Below are 20,541 nucleotides of genomic sequence, written 5' to 3'. Positions count from 1 at the left end.
TTCAATCAGTCAGCTCTTTTGTGATTGCCAATGAAATTCTTTTATGATATTCATAAAGACATTCATTCTGTTTGTTTGGCATAGCATGTTGTTAAACTGATGCAGCTAGAAGTTAATTTATGGACTAAAGAACCAGGAAATGAAATAGCACAACCTTTTTGAAGTGGATTCCAATGGGAAAAGTGTGTTATGAACACAGGAAACATAAGTGAAGGTTGCTATATTAATACAAACAACCATCTCATTCTATCCTTCTAGTCCCTAAATATTTTTGATTATTGCTTTATTATAGTGTTCAGGGTTTAATGTTTGAAGAAGGGAGTTGAAATGTTTGAAGTAGGGGGTGGTGTTGAAGCAAATTTTTTATTTAATTGCATGAAGAATTGAGCATAACTTAGTTTGATTTCCCTTCAGTGCTCTTTTATTCTATCTAGACTAAGATAGTGTATTTGAGATATTCATACATGGACGGAAAAACAACTTGTTTAATAACTCAAAATCTTATGGTCAATAAAATAAAGCAAACAGCTATCAAAACTGTTGAATTACTCAATACTGTATCTATACAATGCCAAAGCAGTTGCATAAAAAAGTTAAACAGTTAATCAACTGGTTACTTTTTCTACCCATATGCACCCAAGCACAAATACAGACTAACAAATTTTTCAAAATATCCGCATAGTTGACATTATATAACTAAAGTTTTCATTTTCCATTTAGATGCTCAGTATATGAGATAAATAATCTTTTTATTATAGACAATTGAAGTAAGAATTTTAATGGACTCTGACAGTACTTCCAGATGCAATTATAATATACTATTTATTTTGATATACATAGGCTGGATATGTGGGGAGTGAGCTAAAGCTCTATCTATTCATTTGGAGGTAAGGATGAAGATTCTTTAGGCCAAGAAGAATCTCTGTTTATGAGTTTCCTAGCAAGACAAGCAAGTTTAGAGGCCTTCTTAGAGCTTGGTATTTATGTGAGAGAATTTCAGGACCTCTAAACAGGACAGCTCCCTCACCCACCCTTAAGCCTCATAGAAGTACTGTACCCCTGGGGAGGCTTTACATTGAAACCATCCATCCAAAGTCACTCTGTCCTACTAGGATCACCACCATCTCCTACCACTGATTATTACTATTAGGAACATTTATTTTAAAAGATTTGTCAGATAAAGGTTTCAGTGAGAATGAAGTTTTTTTTGAGTAGAGAAAAGCAGACAGTTCAGTTAAAGTTTAACTGATGTTAACTGATAATACAATCTATATTTTAAAACTCAAGTTTGATCTTGATCAGGGTTTGTGTTTTCAGATTCAAGAGTTTTGCATTTTCTAACAATCCGAATCTGATAAGGGGTTAATATTCCAGAATAATAAAGAACTCCTACAACTCAACAACAAAAGATCAAATAACCAAATTTAAAAATGCACAAAGGACTTGAATAGACATTTCTTCAAAGGTAATATGCAAATGGCCACCAAACATATGAAAAAATGCTCAACATTACTAACCATCAGATAAATGCAAATCAAAACCATGAGATATCCTCTTGCACCCACTAGGATAGCTAGTGTTGGCAGGTACATGGAAAAGTTGGATCCCTTGTGCATTGCTGGTAAGATTGTAAAATGACATAATTACTATGGAAAACAACATGGTGGTTCCTCAGAAAATTAAAAATAGAACTACCATATAATCCAGCAATTCAACTTCTGGATATATATCCAGAAGAGTTGAAAGCAGTCTCAAAGAGTTATCTACACACCCATGTTCATAGCAGCAGCATTTACAATAGCCAAGAGGTAGAAGCAACCCAAATGTCCATTGGCAGGTGAATTGATAAACAGAATGTGGTATATAATACTATAGCTTCAAAAAAGCAAGAAATCCTGTCACATCTACAACATGGATGAACCTTCAGGATATTATGCTATGTGAAAAAAGCCAGTCACAAAAAGACAAACATTGTATGATTCCACTTCTATGAGGCATCTATAATAGTCAAATTCATAGAAATAGAAAATAAAATGGTGGTGGCCAAGGACTACAGGGAATTGGGAAAAGGAGAGTTGTTGTTCAATGAGTATAGAGTTTAAGATATGCAAGATAGAAAGTTCTGGAGATCTGTTTCACAACATTGTAAATATACTTAACACTACTAAGCTGTACACTTAAAATGCTTAATATGGTAATTTTTATGATTTTTTTACCACAAATTTTTAAAAAGCAAAATAAGAGCACACTCATTGACACAAGACATTATCAGTTTGTTTTACAAATGCTACTCTCCTGCCTGTACTCAATCAACAAATCAATTCATTCATTTAATAAGTACTTATCAAGCATCCACTGAAGCCAGCCATTGTGCTATGGTTCTGGAAATACAGAAATGAACAAGACATAGTCTAGTCCCTGGCTTCATCTACTGGGGAAGACAGCACTTCAGCAACTGACACTTTCTAACAAATCACTTTCCAACAAGTGCTGGGTTTAGAATGGGTATAGTTCTTTCTGAAGGAGTACTGAAAATAAATATTTCTTAACTTGAACTTTTAAAATGCTATTTTCTTTGTTTAGATTGTTTTTTCCACTTTTCTCCTTCTCATCCCCTCCAACTTTCATTCTACCTATTCAAGTTCAAGACCAGAACAAGTATCACTTCCTTATTGAGCATTCATAGATTACTCAAGCCCTTATTTCAGGTATCACTTACAGAAACAAGCTGGCTAAACAAAGATGTGGTAAGCATTGAGTTTGGTCCAGATTAAAGAGGAGTTGAAGTTCATGTTTGATTAGTATTTAAAGCCCACTGTAATGCTTTCTTCTTGTTGCAGGCCTGGAAGCTCATTCTGATCCAAGGGTATAGTCTAACTCAGATTTCTGCATCTCTTCTGATAACTTCCCTGGTCATGTACCTTGGTATTTGAGTTGAGATCCTAGTTTTTGACCTAGATTTTCTGGTCACTGACCTTGATTTTCACAATAGTAATTCTACTTGACATTTCGGTCTTCATTTTTTATGTCTACCTGGACTAAAACATTGAATCTGACTGACTAAGTAATAGAGTAAAAAGACTAAGATGTAGCTTTTACATCAGACCAGTCTTTCCTCTTTTCTGTTCCCTCATAGGATATACTACCCAAACATAGTTCTTTATCTACTTATGACATGTGTGCAAAACTTGGACTACGTACTTTTACATACTTTCTCCTCATCTCTAGCATCTAACAGCGTATGATATCATTGTGTTCAATACATAGTTATAGAGTTGAATTAAAAAAGAAATTACTGACCTCTTCACCATTTTTCTTTCTGCCCAAAGCATACTGTTTTGTTGCTTCAATAAACCGCACGGGGATATTATATACTCGCTTATTAAAAAATACAACTAATGTATATGGCTGTTTGGAATCATGGCCAGAGCTTTTCCGAATAAGGAATGATCCATCCTGTTTATTAAAAGAAAAGAATAATTATGGTTAATATCTTTTATATTTCTACAGGTTAGAAATGAGTTTATGAAAAATATGTATATTATAAAATATACATGAAATATAAAATATATAGCTAAATATACTTATTTATTTATGTTTCTTATTATTGATAAGTTTGCTTTATTATTTTCAAAGAAAATACTTCAGTAAACTATATACTTATGGAAAATATAAACTTATATTTTCATACATTTGTATGTACTTATTTATATAAGTATAAAATGTATACTTATAGAAAATCTTAAATGAGATCAATGTACTTTTTGATGCACTAAATAAGATATGTTCATAGGATTTAAAATGTGTGAAGGACACATTAAGATCAAACCTAGAGGACACTCTTGAACTAGGAATCATGTCCACAAGTTGCCTATGAATAAAAGAAATATCAAACAAGTCCATTCAAAAGTACTATAAGAAGAAAGTAGAAATTGGGAATCAAAATTTGTCAGCTGATGAAAAGTCTCTCCCCAAAAACTTATATTGAAACAGATAATAAACTGTAATACAACATTCCAAATTTAGTTAAATATTTTATAAAATATTCTGGAATCATAACTTTGAAAATTATGAAGAAAAAAAATCAGGAAGAAGAAGCGCAATAACAGTTGATCAAACTCAGGAACGAAAATGAAAAGAAAGACAAACCTGCCTCAGAAATGAAGAAGAAATTATAAGATGACAAAGGGACAGTAGCCTCAAATGAAGATTTAATAAATATCTGAAGGAAGGCACAGAAATAACTAAGATGGACGGTGGGAGGCGGGGAAGAGAGAGAGAGAGAGAGAGAGAGAGAGAGAGTTAGTTTAAAAAAAAGAAGTACAATAGGATCAGAAAGATTGGAATGAAAGAAAGACAAAAAGGTCCAAAATGTATGTAATTTGAGGCCTTGAAGAAGAAAAATAAAACAATGAAACAGAACTACTCTTTAAGACTATAGTTTTAAAAAAATTGGAAATAATAGAAAACTTAAATCTACATGTTGGAAGGGCTTCTATCTACCTGAAAAAGTTGAGCTGGAAATCAACTCAGAGACATATTCTGGTAAAACTATTAGACTTTAAACACAAAAAGTCTGCAAAGCCTTCAGACTAAAATATCAAATTACATATAAGGGCAAGAAAATAACATTGGCATCAGATAGAACAAAGCAATCCAGTGGAGCAACACTTTAAAAAAAAATCAAGCCAAGGATTTTATATCTAGCCAAGATTTCCTCTGGGTATCAGGCTATGAAAAACAGTTTGAATGTGCAAGAACTCTGGGAATAATGTAAACACAGTTCTCCCTGAAAATTTACTATAAGGTGAGCTTCATCAAACAAAAAGAGATAACTGGGGAAGCTAGCAAATGGACTGGTGGAAATCATTTAACATATTTAATTGTAGAGCTAAGACTAAAACAAAAGTGGAAAAAAACTATGTAAATGTTATATATTCTGACAAAGTAGGGTACAAGTGAAAAAAATGGGAGGAGAAAAAAGAAAGAAAGGGGAAAGTGGCACTTTAATCTTGGATTGGCCAAACTGTCCTAGTGTTCTTAATGTGATTGGGCTTGGACTCTCCAAAAATCTCTTTCGAGGTACTTTTTGCCATCATGACCTCAATATTTTATCCCATACTTTTCACTATTGGATGGATCTCATGTAGCATCAGCCTTTCAGAAATCTCCCTCTGGAGCCTTCTTCTCTCCCACTGTTTGGAGAGTAGTGGAGCCTGTGGATCCTCGTGAAGATGAAAGGACAAGTAGAAATGAAATGGAGGAACAAAGAGGGAGACACTTGAAAGAGAGGAGGGGGTGGCAATTCCTTTTAAGTAAAGTAAAAAGATCTCTGCATTTATAATTGTTGCAGTTATTTCATTAGCACATTTTCAGGATGACAACTGTACCTATTATAGGCTGAGGAACAGAATACAGGTTAAAGGCAGAATATGAGATTTAAAAATGGTCAGACCTTGTTTGATCTATGTAATGCCTCTTCGGCTGACTTTCGATCGCAGGCACCAGCGTACCATGGCTTACAGTGAACGTCAGCTTCCTGAGAAATAGAGGGCACTGGTAAGCATGAGATAGTCTTTCAATGACACTGTACCTTCTATGCATTAAAAACAGAGTCCCATTTTGCATTACCAAGATAAGCCTAACTACATGCGGACCAGTAATTTGAAAATGAGTTTTATGCTTCCTTTGATCAATCACAGGATTATATAATTGACTTTTTTCCCCATTTAGCCTTGGCTGCTAACCTTAATAACTGAACATAAGAACTAAATCCTGCTAGATTCTAGAACCATTTCTTCTCTTCCTCTAAATAAGTTATAATCTCCCTTTTCATTGTAATATTGTTGTTGCTTTGTGGAGTGCTTTATAATTTCCAAACTGGTTTTACAAATGTTATCTTATTTGATTCTTGTAACTATTTTGAAGCCAAGAAGGATAAGTGCTATCATCCCAATTTTATATTTGAGAAAGCTTAGAGACTTGCCCAAAGGCACACAGAGTCCTTTCTTTTTTTGAAAACTGTGCTTTAATATATGCCTCCATAGATCGACTCTGAGAAGATTATGTAGTCTTAATAGAATCTATGTGAGAGAAAGAACGATACATTTCTTTGCTAGTTTTGAAGATATTTAGGGCACTTAGAATACAAATTGGAGTAAATGGAGCAAGGTCTTAATAATTGAAAAAAAATGTATTCTGTATCAGTGAATAACAACTCACAAGCTGGCTTAAAATATAGTCTGCTTCACTCTAAACTCTCTCTCATAGAAGACATACCCTTTCCTGCAGGTAATAAACAATAAGTTCATTCCATACCTGTTCTGACAAATTGGAATTAGATGGAAAGCTGGGTAGTGGTCCATTCACAGTTGGGCTTCCCCCTTCTGGAAACCCTGAAAGGGATTTGAAAAATCAATGGATTGTTATTTTATCTTGCGTAGTTATTATGCCTATACCTCAACAATGTGCTAGGGGACACACACACTGAAAAATCACACCCATAGCAAAAAGTCCTTAATTGCAGTGGTTTTCAAATCATGGTCTGAGGATGTCAGGAGTCCCTAAGATCCTTTCAGGGGGTTTGCGAGCTCTTTTCCAAATACATTATCTCTGTGAAGCCCAATTCTCTTCATATGCTTCAACTAGAAAAACGTATTGCAACAGATTAAATGTAGAAGCAGATACAAGAATCTAGTTGTCTTCGTTATACCAGGCATTAAAGAAATTAAAAAATATAAATTAATTTGACTCTTCCCACTAACTGTTTTTGTTTGGAAAATAGTTATTTTTCACAAAAATATGTTATTTATGTTAACATGTAATGAGTTTACTATTTTAAAAATGGATTAATAAGTATGTTTTAAATGTTTTTTTAAAATTAACACATTAAATATCAATAGAAAGAAACATATAAACCAAAGTTCTTTGGGTCTACAATGATTTTGAGTGTTAAAATGGTCCAAAGACCAAAATTCTCAAGAATTGCTACTGTAAGGCATAAACTCAGTCTGAGTGTGAAGACAGATGAAACAGAAAATACTTAGCTTCATTCATTCATTCATTCATTCATTCATTCACTCATTGTGTGCCTGCCATGAATCAAGGCATTGGAGATATACTGCAGTTGACAAAACAGCAAAATGCTCGGCCCTCCTGAAGCTTAAATTTTAATGGAATGAGATAAGCAATAATGACATAAGTAAAGTCATCAGTGCTATGGATTAAAATAAGCAGGGAAGGGGGTTGGGGATAGCCTCGGACAAGAAGTATGTTTAAATAGGCTGGTCAGGGAAAGTCTCATTGAGATAAGATCTTACTTGGGTAAAATCTGCAAGTGGACGGGAAGGAAGCATGTGGATATCTCAGGAAAGAATGTTCTAGGTAAAGGGAATAGTGAATGCAAGGCCCGGCATATTTGAGGAATAGAGAGGGGGCCACTGTGCCTGGAGTGCAGAAAGGAATAGGGATGAAGTCAGACAGGATTTGTAGGACCTGGTGGACCCCTCGACATGACTTGACCTTTAACAAGCAGGCTATGGGAAGCTTTTGGAGGTTTTTGAACAGAGTAGTAATGTGTTCTGCCTGTCTTTTTACAAGGTCACTCTAGCTGCAGGGCTGGAAATAGATAGAAGTGGGCAAGAGCAAAGGGAAGAGGCCATCAGTGATCTTGCATGCCTGGGCAGGAGACGATGGTGGCTTGGAACAAATGGCGTCAATGGAAGTGGTGAGAGTTGCTGGATTCCAGATATATTTTGAAGAAATAGCTGGATGATGTTTGAAGAAAGCAAGTGAGAAATTAAGGGTGACTCTAAGGTTTTGCCAGAGCAACCAGAGTTGTCCTTTATTAAAAGGGGAAGTCTGTAGGAAAAACGGGTGTAGATGAACTAAATGCTCTAGATGAAAGTCTCCTGAATGTTCACAGGAGACAGCAGGATGTTCAGAGTAACAGGAGGGAGCACTGAGAGCTTGGCAGGCTCAGCAAAGTTGGGTCTGAAGCAAGGGCGTGTTCTAAGGGTAGGGGGTGGTACTCCCAGGTGGGAGCATCAGAAGAAGGTATGTGGTCTCTCCCAAGGCACATAGTACAAGGTGGTTGGTGGTTTCTACAGTTTGGGCAGTTGGGGGATTTCAAGGCTGACACTTTCTAAACTATTAATATGTGCCAGTCCTGTTCTGTTTTCCACATGTGAACTCATATTGTCCTCCCATCTGCCCTTTGTGGGAGGAGCTATTAGACACCATTTACAGATGAGCCCTTCCCTGACCTCCCTATCTAACACAGTAGCCCTTACTGCCTCCAGTCACTCTCTGCGACCCCACCTTCTGCCACCTTGCTTTGTTTTCCTTTATAGCACTTTTAGAATTTACTTGATTCATCTGGTTGTTTATTTTCCCTGCCTGCCTGTTGCAGTAGAAGAGAAGCTTCGTAAGGACAGGGACTCTGTTTTATTCGCTGCTGTTATTCCCCATGTCCAGAACGGCACCTGGCACATGGCAGATGGTCAATAGATATTTATCAGTTGGAAGAATGACTTGGGTTGAAAATCAATAAAAGGTTTAATAAAGCTTTACATAGTGAAAAACAGAATTTATATAGACAAGCCACTTTCACTGTGCTGAGAATTTTTAAAAAAATGGATTTAGTGTAAGTTTCATTTATTTAAGATGAATGAAAAATCTAATTAAAACCTAAAAAACTGATTTATGTTTAGAATAAATGCAAATAATTTTTTTTCTGTATAACAATTATTCTCTGTATTTAAATTTATCAAACCTTGATTATTTTGGAATATTTTCCAAATTACCCATGTAAGGTAGGGTTTATTTTGTTTCATTTTTTCCCTACATTAAGTGGCTAGCAAATCAAGGTTTGGGGAGTTATGTTCTGTGAGCCTGAACTATCACTTTTAGGCTGATGTAGTGTCAACCTTTTGTAGATCTAATTTATGGTCGTCAACATGTATTTTAGATTTAATTTAAATAGCTATCATTTATTGAGGAACTTCTATGTACCAAGCACTATACCATGTAATTCCTATATGTTGTTTTAATGAATCTTTTTATTTTGAAAACAGTTGTATTGTTTTTTTTTAATATAATAAAATATAAGATAACCAGTATGACCGATAAACTAATCAATCAATATTAAAAAGAAGTAAAAATTATTTCAAATCTATCTACTTTTCAAAGCAATTCTATGAAAAATATTCTTGGCCCCATTTTACAAATGAAACAAGGTAGAGAAGATACTGAGATCCCCCAGCTGGAAGTGGTAACGTTGCATTAGAACCCAGGTGCCTCAGAAATGAAGATCCAGCCTTAACTACTACCTGGTATTACTCTTCATGACTTCATTTTACTTACTTGGCAGAGGGATGGGTTTTTGATGGACTTTTCTGAAAGGAAGAATTTCAGATTAATTAAAGGGTGAAGAAGCACAAGGTGAATAAGTTTGACTTTTTGTTTACACTGAAGATGCTCTGAACACACACATCACAAAAGAATCAACACAAATAGCCAACAAAACCTATCTAAAGATAGGAGAGGCACCAAAGCCTTCAAGATAAGAAAGATAGTCCCCTTTACTTTTGAAAAGAGAGGAGCCTTGGCTAAGTTGTTACATTTTAGTTAAGTCCAATAGTTAGCCTAAATATTAAGTCTCTAACATTCTAAGCAGTTCTTTTTAAAGTTGTCACCTCTTAAAATTTTAACACCTTTTAAAATTTAAGTACAAAGCAATAACATATCAGATCTTTACCAAGCACCACAAGCCATGTCACTGTGCAGCGTAACAATGCACATGTTAATCGCAACAATAAGAGGAAACTTATTTTTAAAGGAAAAGGATTCTCACTTCTGGGCAGGAGGAAACACTGGTGATTGCACAGCTTCTTGTCTGTGACTAGACCCTCGGTGACGTTCAGCAGGTATAGGTTTTTCTGCATTAAGAAAATTCTTATATCAGGATTAGAGTGAAAATGTCTGTCCCCAGGCCAAAACCTAGCAACATAAATTGAGAAGCACTGGATTTCGTCAGGTGTCTTCCATGAACGTATCTTCACCAGGATGTCACCCGTTTGTATGCCTGTCGGTCTGGTGATGTGTTTGTGCTATTAGGACCAGGACTTTCCAGCCCCCAGTGTTACAGGCACACACTACCACCACTGCCTTCATCCCTTGACAATGTACATGGGGACCAAACCTGTGGGATCTGGCCCTTTAATTGTACGAGTGCAGGTATGAGCCAGAAGATGAGTAAGTTTTAGCATCCCCTGCTTTCTATGTGGCCTCCACATGGGTGTAATCACACCCTGAGTGTGTTCATTAGTCATAAGACATGATATAAGTAATTTCTTACTGATAAGTGGTAAAATATGAGATTTTGTGAATGATCTACTCTTTTTGAAAAATTAATTGAGCATATTCAAGGTTATCTTTATAATAATGTTCATCTCACTTTATTTCACTGTGTTTTCCTGAGGGGGGGGAGGAAAAGCAGAGTTATAACCAGTACATAGGGAAATGGGCATAACTTGAAATGTAAGGAATTTATGTTGAAGCGCATAGTGAACTTTACTGCTGAATCATTAATAGATGCGATTATAAATTATCGTAATACTTTATTTTCCTTCAAATTTGGTCTAGGGTGCATTCAAATCTCAGTATATCCATAGTGTGTCTCCTGCATGGAAGACAGGTTGAGAATTCTTGATATCCTGTCATAGGAACCCAAAAGGAATAAATGTAGTAAGAACACAAAGACTTAAGTAAATAGTAAGATAGACTTCAGGGATTTTTGTGGTGCACCAAAATTCGGAAGCCTTGAACCTCTGGTGATTGTGTTTCAAGTTCATGGCAAGTTACTTTGAGCTGCCATGTCGATTTTTGTTCACAAGTTTACAACTTGGTAGTTTCAGAAGAGAAACAATGAACACATTAGGTCCCCACAGCCACCGAGCCTTGACCACACCTGCTTGGCCCTGCCATCCTGGAGGCTTCCTTCCTAGACAGGAAAAGGCCGCTCCCCACTTTGGGTTTGGATGGCCATTGCCTCTACTCTTGAAGTAAGTCACAAAGGAGATGGCATGCCAAGCTCCTTCACTTAGAAGCCCTTTGGGAATGAGGACACCTGAGTCACATGAGACATGCCATGAGTCCCTTCTCTGCTGGTTTTTGGAGGCTCCTGGAGCCATGAAATTTGCACAGAGTTGCACTTACTTCCTGCAGGGGCCTACCCTATGAATCCACTATCACTCCGAGCTCCCTGCTCAACGGGCATGTTGGGCTATAAAGAATGGAAGGACAGCAAGGCAAAAGTATCGAAGGAAAGGCAGAAGAAAGCAAGACAGGAGAAATGGAGTGATACTCTGAAACAGCCCAGGGTTGGGGAAGATATGAAAATTGGTGTAAAACCTATTGAAGCAATGAATCATTAGAGCAATTAAAGCAGAAAGGTGAGTTATAATGGACTTTCAGGAAATGTCCACCATCCATCATCAGAGAAACCAGAACACCTCATGTAGATCTGCCCATATTAACTCAGGAAATGGTGAGGAAAGTACTCACTAAGCTTTCAATATCAAGTTAAAAATGTGGAATCAGATGGATGCAGAAATTTAACTTTTATGTCTTCTATGTAGTATTTTAAGTGTCAAAATTATGAATGATTCTTACTTCTTTCTGTTATTTTCCCACAGTATTTTTTAAATACAAATATTTTTTAAAATGGGTAAGTTCTAATGAAATATATCTGTAAATGTTTAGCATTATGATAAAACAAAGGAAGGAAAATATTTGCAGATGTACTAAGATAGACATTTTGAAAACTTAGAAAAAGAACTGGTTCAATTAAACAGATTTTTAAAAGTTTCATCACCTTAATTAAACCATTAGAACTAATCTAAGATACATGAATAGCTCTAAATTAGTCTCACACCAATGTAAGGCCATCACACTGTGTCTGGTAAGGCATACATGTCTGCAAACAGATAAGTTTTGGGCATGTAGACTGTAACCTACCCCAAAGATGCTGCCCACGCAAGCTCAGATCTTAACCAGCTTTGCTACTCACTAGTCGTCGTAAAAGAAATGCTGTTTTGTTTAGAAAACTGAGTTTCATACTTACAATTACCTTATAATAATGGGAGAATTTAGAAAGACATTTATATATACATCCTTAATTAAAATAACTTTCAGAGGACATGCTCATCACTTAAAATAATATATATTTACCTTCACAAACGCTTGAGGCATTTTGTAGAGAGGCAAGTGGAGTCTATTTAAAAAAAGAAAAAGATATTCAATACAAAGCAATATTATTAAAATAAATATTTGGGGGAGAACATTTCTTTAAAGCCTAGTTATTTTTTCAATCACAAGAACAAAAATTAAAAACATGCAGTCCCCAGTTCAAACCTTTGCATTAAGTGACAACTGACTGGAATTGTCTCATGAAGGAACAGTGTCTTTTTGGTGTTGGGACCTCCCTGCTCTGTCGGTAGCACTTGTGCAGTGGGAACCCGGCATCTGGCTTTGGTCTCAGGGCCCCACCATCTCAGCGTTTGCTGGGTGATTGTAAATGTCAGGCTACAGAGTAGGTACCAGCTCAGGTGGGCTTCCTTGAACAGTAGGCTGGTTCAGGTTCTCTTCCTGGTCAGAATTTGAGTTGAGTCAGGTCTATGTGTCCCTGATACACAACTGTCAGCCATTAGTTCCCCAGCCAGAGGGTTGGGAAGTGGACTCAAGGGCTCCTCGTGGGGAAGACAGATGTCATAGGAGGCAGAGAGCCTGGCCACTGCCTCTGATCTGCTGCTGAAACTCAGCGAAGCCGCCATGGTCCAATGAGGATGAACTCCTCCCAGGCCTCGTCTTCCCAGGCTAACTGAGGAGTCCAAGTTTCTCTTGGACTGTCTAGGCAGCAACTTCAGTTGCTAAGATTGCTGTGTTCACCTTAGCTCGAGGCATTGTCAACTTTAAATAAATGGATAAAAATAAACATTTTGGGAAATATGAAGCATGTTTAAATGCAAAATTAACTTACTATCTTCAGTGGGGTAGCTGGCTTTTTCCTGGGGGATAAAAAAAGATTGGCTTTTGTTAAAACACAACAAAGATAAAGTGGAGCCGTCTACTTATCATTTTACTTTCAAATTTAAACTAGAATAATGAAAGTGATACGAGTGTGTAGGAAGACTATCCTTGAAGGGCAGAAAGAGATAGAAGCAGGATTTAGCTGTGATCCCCCTACCTCAGATAGGGTTCACTGACAGTTGGCAAAGGGGTTAGTCTCGGGTAAGATGGGGCACCAGGTGCCAGGGAATTGGCATAACTGAGCTCTTGTTCCAGTTCTGCTACTAATTACTCTGTGACTCAAGCCTCTTTTGGCTGTGAGGCTAGTCAGGACTTTAGTTTCTTCATCTGTAAAATGAGGACCAGAATTAGTGTTTTCAAAGTGTGTGTACAGACCCCTCCCTTCCTCCAGCAGCAGCCCCGAGCTACTGCCTGGAGATGGAGAGTGGAGATATGAGGGTGGTCATACAGGTGAGGTTGCAGCTGGCACCTCCTCATGCCAACTTCTGGCCTACTTCTAGGTGACTATTCTCTACTAGACATCTGCCTAGGATTTCATTCCGAACAGAGAACTCTAAAACCAGCCCAAGTTTGAAAACCACTGTGATCTGTGGTCCTGAACGTACTTGCCTAAGTTAACATTCTGGTTTTATTTCTAGTAGAGATTGGAATCTATTACTGCTAAGATTTAATGCTTCTCTTCTATATTTATTTTATATACTGCCTGCCTGTCTGTCTGTCTCTTTCTCATTTTGTTTTTGTCTGAGAGTTGGAAGTATGGGGGAAGAATACTAACAATTCTCAAGTGCCTCTAAGATGACTGGCACTGGGTTAGGCTCTTTGCATGTTATTAAACTTCACAGTAACCTTTTAAACTGGATATAATTATCACATTTTAGAGATTAGTATGCCGAGGCTCAAAAAGACTCAGTAACTTGCCCAAAGTGATAAAACTGAGCCAAGACAGAAGTGTGCAGTGTTTTGGTTAATAAGCCTCTGAAATTAAGAATTTCTTTGCTTTACACAGAGGCAGAATTAAGATTATAACCATGCAGAGCAGCCGAGTAATATTTAAATGTGATTTTACAATAACCTATTGAGCCAATATAAAATTATGGGGTCACTATAATATCAGCACATCACAATCTTCATCAGACAGTTTACAAAAAGCCCTTTGAAGTGCAAGAAGAATGATTGTTTTCGTCTCACTTTTGAGAGGAGCCTTGGCAGTGCTGCTTTGATTGAACACTCCGGTGTATGCTGCGTGGAGTATACGTTTGTTGAGAGATCAGTAACTAATTGAAAGAGAAGACAAGGAGTAGAAAGTAAAGATGAAACCTGCTAGTGGGCCTCAAAATTATTCAGGTGCTGGAACTTCTGTCCTGTGGAACATTGCAGGTCAATGCACTCAGAATTTAAGTAAAAGTGTAGGGGAGGAAAGACGACTCGTCTTCAGTTTCAGCAGAGGCTTGGCTGAAACTTGCCATGGGGTGGAGAAAAGAACAGGGCAGTAGGGTTTCATTTCCACACTCTTCAAGGACACACCTAGTGTAATGTGAAGTGTACCTGTATCTGAGCTGGAGCGGGTGTGCTCTTCTGGATGAAAACAGTAGAAAAGCAACCTCCCACACACACCCCACCCAGCCAGATTCTCAGGCAGAACTCCTTTGTGGATTCCACGTGGGCCCTGCTCACAGCAGAGGTGGAGACCATCTACTCAAATCTCACAGAGCTGCTTCTTGGCATCAGGTACTCACCCGGCCCTAGGCAGTGGGGATGGCAGAGCAGGTAAAGATGATTTAGAGTCCCAGACCCCGCTGTTTCGACCTGCACAAACATACACACTGGTCAGTGTCTAAGTCCTGAATCTGGGGCTGATGGTCATTGTGAGGCTGGCCTTTTGGGGAGGCTCAGAAACACATGCACATTTTTTGTTACTTTCAGTTAAGCATGTATAAGTAGTTACACTGAAGCTGTGGGGGAGGACCTGTAGACAAAGGTGACGAAACATTTAAAAAAATGTCCATTTATCAGCTCAGAACTAGGATGTGAATTAGGGACTCCATCTTAACATTTCTAAGTGACCTTTTCCTTTCCCCCAAGGGACAAGCCCAGAGCCCCTGATTCTATTAGCTCAGTGAGAGTCCCACAAGGGTTCCTATGGGAGGGAGCCAAGAACTCACACTTGCACATATGTGCACACCAGAGGTGCCTAGAGATGGAGGCACACACTCACCACTCCTGATACATGCCTATAGATATTGCTTGTTCAAAACCATACTTAAACACTGTACCTACACTTCATTTCACATTCGGAGGATACTTATTCATTCATTTCTGAGTTCTCAGGGCCTTTGCCCAATGCACAAACAGACAAATTGTGGTGAGTGGCAAGCTATTGGCCAGATCTCATCTTCTGAAGTCACAGAAGGGACCCAGAGGACTTTGTCCACTGCACCTAATTCCCTCTCCCCACACCTGAAGATAGAAGCCAGATAATCATTATGAAGGAGGAAGATGACAGACAGGCAGAGCTTTACCAGTGAGATAGAGAGCAAGCCTGGGGGGAAAGGCCAGATGCTAAGCAAGCTTCTCTCAGTATTACATCCTGGCTGCCTCTTCTTAGTCTGATCCTCACCCACCTGGATGTGAGCATCATCAGTCTAAGAGAAGGCAAACAGGATATAACACGGGGGATTGCTCAGTGAGACAAAGCCTATTATTGAATTAAATAAAATGTAATAAATATTTTATTAAGAAGCTACTACATTTATAAGTCCACAATTTCTAATAGACCTAAAGGGGATACTCTGTCAATATAGGTTGGAACTGTCCTCAGTATATATCATTTTAGTTTGTGAGATAAAGCACACATAAGTAAACATTGAAGTAATCATCAATTACCAGTAATTATGGAGAATCTGGTATGTGTGAAGCTAGTGAAAGCACTATGTTTGGGGTTGTGGAAGAGATAAAGAAGTAGAGATAGGCCTCTGCCCTCTCAGAATTTATAACAGGAGAAGACAAGTGTACCCCATGCCACCTCATCTGACAGGACAACCTATTCCAAACAGAAAAGAAGGCCTCGAAAGTATGAAAAATACTTTTTAAAATTTTTATTATTATTATTTAAGCCTAAGGCACCTAGTCTTCCTAGGTGGTCTCCCATCCAACTACTAACCAGGCCTGACCCTGCTTAGCTTCCGAGATCAGACACGGGGCTTGTTCAGGGTAGCATGGCTGTAGACCATGGACTATGGCTCCACTTGGGATGCAAACCCAGGACCTTCTGCGTGTAAAGCTGACATGCTAACTGCTACACTACAGAACCACGTCCTGAAAAATAGACATCTTAAGGTTTATTCTTATGTACTTTAGTTGAGAGAGGCTTTCAGGCTTTCTCTCAGAGCCCATTTGCTCTTTTTCTACAAATGATTCTCATGCAGGGCTAGTTTCCATAAACACTCATGAGTAGAGCAGGAGCAAGGAGAGGGTGGTATTGAGTCCATGAGCAGCCTTCCCCACGCCTGTAAAGGAATGCCCCCTCTGATGTGTCACCTGACCTAGATGCGATTTAAAAAAAGCGTTCTGAAAAAGACACTACATTTGGAATTTGTAACATTTCATGTGTCAAAAAATTGAAATGTCATTTGAATATGTAGTATGAGTCCCATTGTTTTCTTAGCTACTGTACCAAATTGATATTGTTCTTCAGATTCTTAATACCTAAGATTGACCCTTAAAATATACTTGGCTACTCATGAATTTTGATGGAAGATTTCAGGGAAGGGGGCAGGGGGAAACTTGTCTGAAAAATAAGGAAGTAGAAAGGAGGTCTAAATCAGAATTTCCTCCCCGGAGTTTTCCCTTTTCTTAAATGCGAAGGGCTCGATTGGCCCGCATTCATTATCGTCGTCACATCTACTGCCTGGCCTTGTGCAAAGCTTCCCTTTCCTTCATATCTCCAAACAGTCTGCCAGCGTCTTCCTTCCCCTTTCCTCCTTAAAAATAACTTCTGCCACCAGATCAGAAGGCATGCCTGTTCCTTGGTGCGGGGGAAGTACAAGCGCTGGGACAACCTATGGTCTTGCATAAGAAGGACAGGGTTCTAGTTATTTCTCTGCCAAAACACTGGCTGGGTGACCTCTTACAAACCATTGTGCCTCAGGTTCCCCCTCTGTGAAACAGGGACACCAGTACCTACCTTACCTAACTCAGAGTTATTGCAGTAAGATAATAGGGCAACTTAAAAAATGTAAAGAATTAGACACATTAAAGTAATATCGCTGGAAAGGGATTAAAAGTATTTGAAGTTCAGTGAAAGGAGCCAGATGGAAAAGACTGCGTATTGTATGACTCTATTTATATGAAATGTCCAGAAAAGGCAAATCTATAGCAACAGAAAGCAGGCTGGTGGTTGCCTGGGGCTGGGTATGAGAATAGCATTGACCACAAATGGATATAAGGGATCTTTTGGAGTTGGGGTGGGCATGAAAATTTTCTAAAACTAGATTGCAGTGATGGTTACAAAACTCTGTAAATGTAGTGATTTATAAAAATCATTAAATTGTACATGAGAAATGAGTGAAAAATTATAGGTCATAAAAGATCTCAGTAAATACGATTATTGCTGTTTTTGCTTTATCATCTTGTTATCAACCACCACAGTTATTTAGGTGCCAAGCACTTTGCCAGATACTTTAAATGTGCCATATCTAAACCTCACATCAAGTGGACCAAATGGAGGCTCAGAGGGGTTAAGTGGAAGGGCTGGGGTTGAAACCAAGGCCATTTGAGTTTAAAGCCCAGACAGCCCTTTCCTTCTCCAGTCAATACCTCATGACGTTACCATGGGGCACGATTTGGCGTGTCAGATTCACTTGCTGCTGCTTCTTCATGTGGGGAAAGATTAGTGAAACAGAGAGATGCAGGATGGAGGATGACTTCTATTTCATGGGCCACGGGCCCTCTATGCTGCTCTGGGCCTGAAGTCAGACCCAGGACCGTGGCTGAGCAGGACAACCTCGCACCCTCCTCACTACCAAGATCCATGCTTTCTGCCAAAGCTGAGTTCTTGGGTGGAATACTCCAAGGGAGAAACTGGGAATGGGACAGAGGGAGATATGTCCAAAAGTATAATAATAAAAGAGAAAAATCAGCTTTTAAAAATTGTATTAAGAGATGAAATACTGTCATCTGCAACAACATAGATGGACCTCGAGATAATCATGCTAAGCGAAATAAGCCAGACAGAAAAAGTTAAAAATCACATGATATCACTTATATATGGGATATAAACCTAAAAGCAACAAATGAACAAGACAAACAAACAGAGAGACTCATGGACATGGACAATGGACTAGTGGTTACCAGAAGGGAGCGGGGAGGGGGAGGTAGATGGGGTAAAGGGGGTCAAATATGTGGTGACAGAAAGAAACCTAACTATGGAAGGTGAACACACAGTGTAAATATATTTATGCCTTACTGTTAAAGTGTACAGCTGAAATTTATTGGATTTTGTTAATCAATGTCACCATAAAAAATAAATGAAATAAATTAAAATAAAATAAAATTGTATTGAAAAAAATTACATTAATGTTTGATTTAGCAATGTAGGCCTTGCACAAGCTGGTAGCTACCGAAGTCTCTCGACTAGGAAAGCAGTTTGTCCTCAGGTTTGCCTTCTACCACATACATTTTCTGTATCACCTTCTTTTCAGTTTTACATACAATGTTGGTAAGTTTCCATCTTATTCTTTTTTTTTAGTTCAAACTTTTTTTCTAAATATTTATTCTCACTTAGAGTTCTTTAACCAAATATCTTAAAAATTATTATTATTAAAAATTATTGGGGTGACATCCTTATTCTTAATGACTCCAGTGTGGACATTCAAAGCATATATATATTTACACTGTGTGTTCCCCTTCCATAGTTAACTCTCTTTTAGCTGCCATAGGAACCCTATTATCTATCATTAGTGGGGCTTGCACACTAGCTGAGCAGTCCTTACTTTCAGGCTCTGCATGAATTCTTACAAAATAAAGGGATCTAATTTAACAACTTCAGAACATTTGGGGCTATAGGTAAAATTCACGTTGTATATTGGCAGAGAATTGTAAATTTCCAAACTCCTCCTGAATTTTAGGAAATAAGGAGATAGTATGCTTTTTAAATGCTAGTTGCTTAGAGGAAGTTCAGAAATACATGCCCTGTCTACCCTCTCTGACAAAAGCTGCAAATCAGCCAGATGTTGCACCACCTTCTTCTGGATGCTCATTCAGAGGTAAATCACAATGAGCTTGAGTTTTTCAGTTTGTTTAGACTAATAGTTCTTAACTGAGAGTGATTTTGCCCCTCGGGGACATTTGCAGAGTCTGAAGATATGAGCTTATCAGTATGGGGGAAGGGGTGCTAACGGCATTTAGTGGGCACTAGGCCTTTCTGCACACTAAGTGCCAGGGGGGTGCTACTAAACATCCTATGATGCACAGGACACCCCTACAAAAAAGAATTATCTAGCCTAAAATCCCAATAGTACTGAGATTGAGAAATCCTGATTTAGAGTAAGACTTTATATGAAAAGGAAGAAACACAATTGTTTCCTGAGATGTATATAGGATGCTCTGCCAGACTTGAATCTAGGCAGGTTAAACTAGGTATTCTGAAAATAACAATAATAAATAACAAAGAGTTATCATTTTATGAGTGTGATTCATATGTATTTACTCATTTAATTCTCATAATACCCTAGGTGTAGGTGCCACTTTTCCCTCCATTTTTCAGAGGAAGAAACTAAGAAAGGGAGAGATTACTTAGCTTGTTAGAAATCCAGCACCTAGCAAGTGTCAGAGCCAGGACTTGAACCCTCTGGTTTTGAAGTCTGTCCTAAGTCCTGCTACAGGGGTTCTCAATCTGGAACGGGAAGGAGGAGAGAGCCTGCCATGGCACCTAAGTCATTACATAATCCTCGGCAAGCATCTTATTAGCCATCAAAGAACCAAAAGCAACATTAACCAGAGGCAAGCGACATGGTGTGATATTTTGACAGAAACATCAACCTGCAATGTAGTTAGAGAGATCAGACTGAGGCACACAGTAATGAGGGAACAGGTATGGGCTACATGTAAGTGGGATGAGATTTATGGCAAAAGAAAGCTCCAAGGCTACAAAAACTATAGGAGACTTCCTGGAGGGGGAGACCTCAAGCTGGGCCTTGAAGAATGGGTAAGATTGGATGTCAAAAAGTGAGAACACAAAGACCAAAGGGCAGGAAATATAGAATGATTGAAGTATTGGGTGTGTTTTAGGAAGAAGTCCTTGTTAGGTAAGAAGTCCTTGTTAGGTAAGAAGAGCATTTTAAGATGCAAACACCAGAGATCATTAAACTATTCTTCTAAAGGAGGGTTTTTAGGCCTTCGTTTATGTGTTTCAATGAAAGATTTTTCTGTTCCAGTAATAAGAGCCCTTTTCCT

The 20,541-nt window shown here is 38.2% G+C and overlaps 1 protein-coding gene across 1 annotated transcript in view; it reads right to left on the bottom strand.

The window, feature by feature from the left end:
- Positions 1–20,541, bottom strand: part of BLNK (B cell linker) — a 73,516-nt gene that overhangs the window by 3,408 nt on the left and 49,567 nt on the right. The window contains exons 9-16 of the mRNA XM_039871647.1: positions 14,826–14,895; positions 13,040–13,067; positions 12,232–12,274; positions 9,854–9,938; positions 9,364–9,395; positions 6,319–6,395; positions 5,456–5,539; positions 3,301–3,456 (exon numbers count right to left, since the gene is read on the bottom strand). Of these exons, the coding sequence (XP_039727581.1) occupies positions 3,301–3,456; positions 5,456–5,539; positions 6,319–6,395; positions 9,364–9,395; positions 9,854–9,938; positions 12,232–12,274; positions 13,040–13,067; positions 14,826–14,895 (575 nt within the window). The remainder of the gene's footprint in view (positions 1–3,300; positions 3,457–5,455; positions 5,540–6,318; positions 6,396–9,363; positions 9,396–9,853; positions 9,939–12,231; positions 12,275–13,039; positions 13,068–14,825; positions 14,896–20,541) is intronic.

This window comes from Pteropus medius, unplaced genomic scaffold (genome assembly GCF_902729225.1).
Source record: "Pteropus medius unplaced genomic scaffold, Ma_sr-lr_union100, whole genome shotgun sequence".
Taxonomy (NCBI): Eukaryota; Metazoa; Chordata; class Mammalia; order Chiroptera; family Pteropodidae; genus Pteropus; species Pteropus medius.
This window is presented reverse-complemented; position numbering and strand designations above follow the sequence as displayed.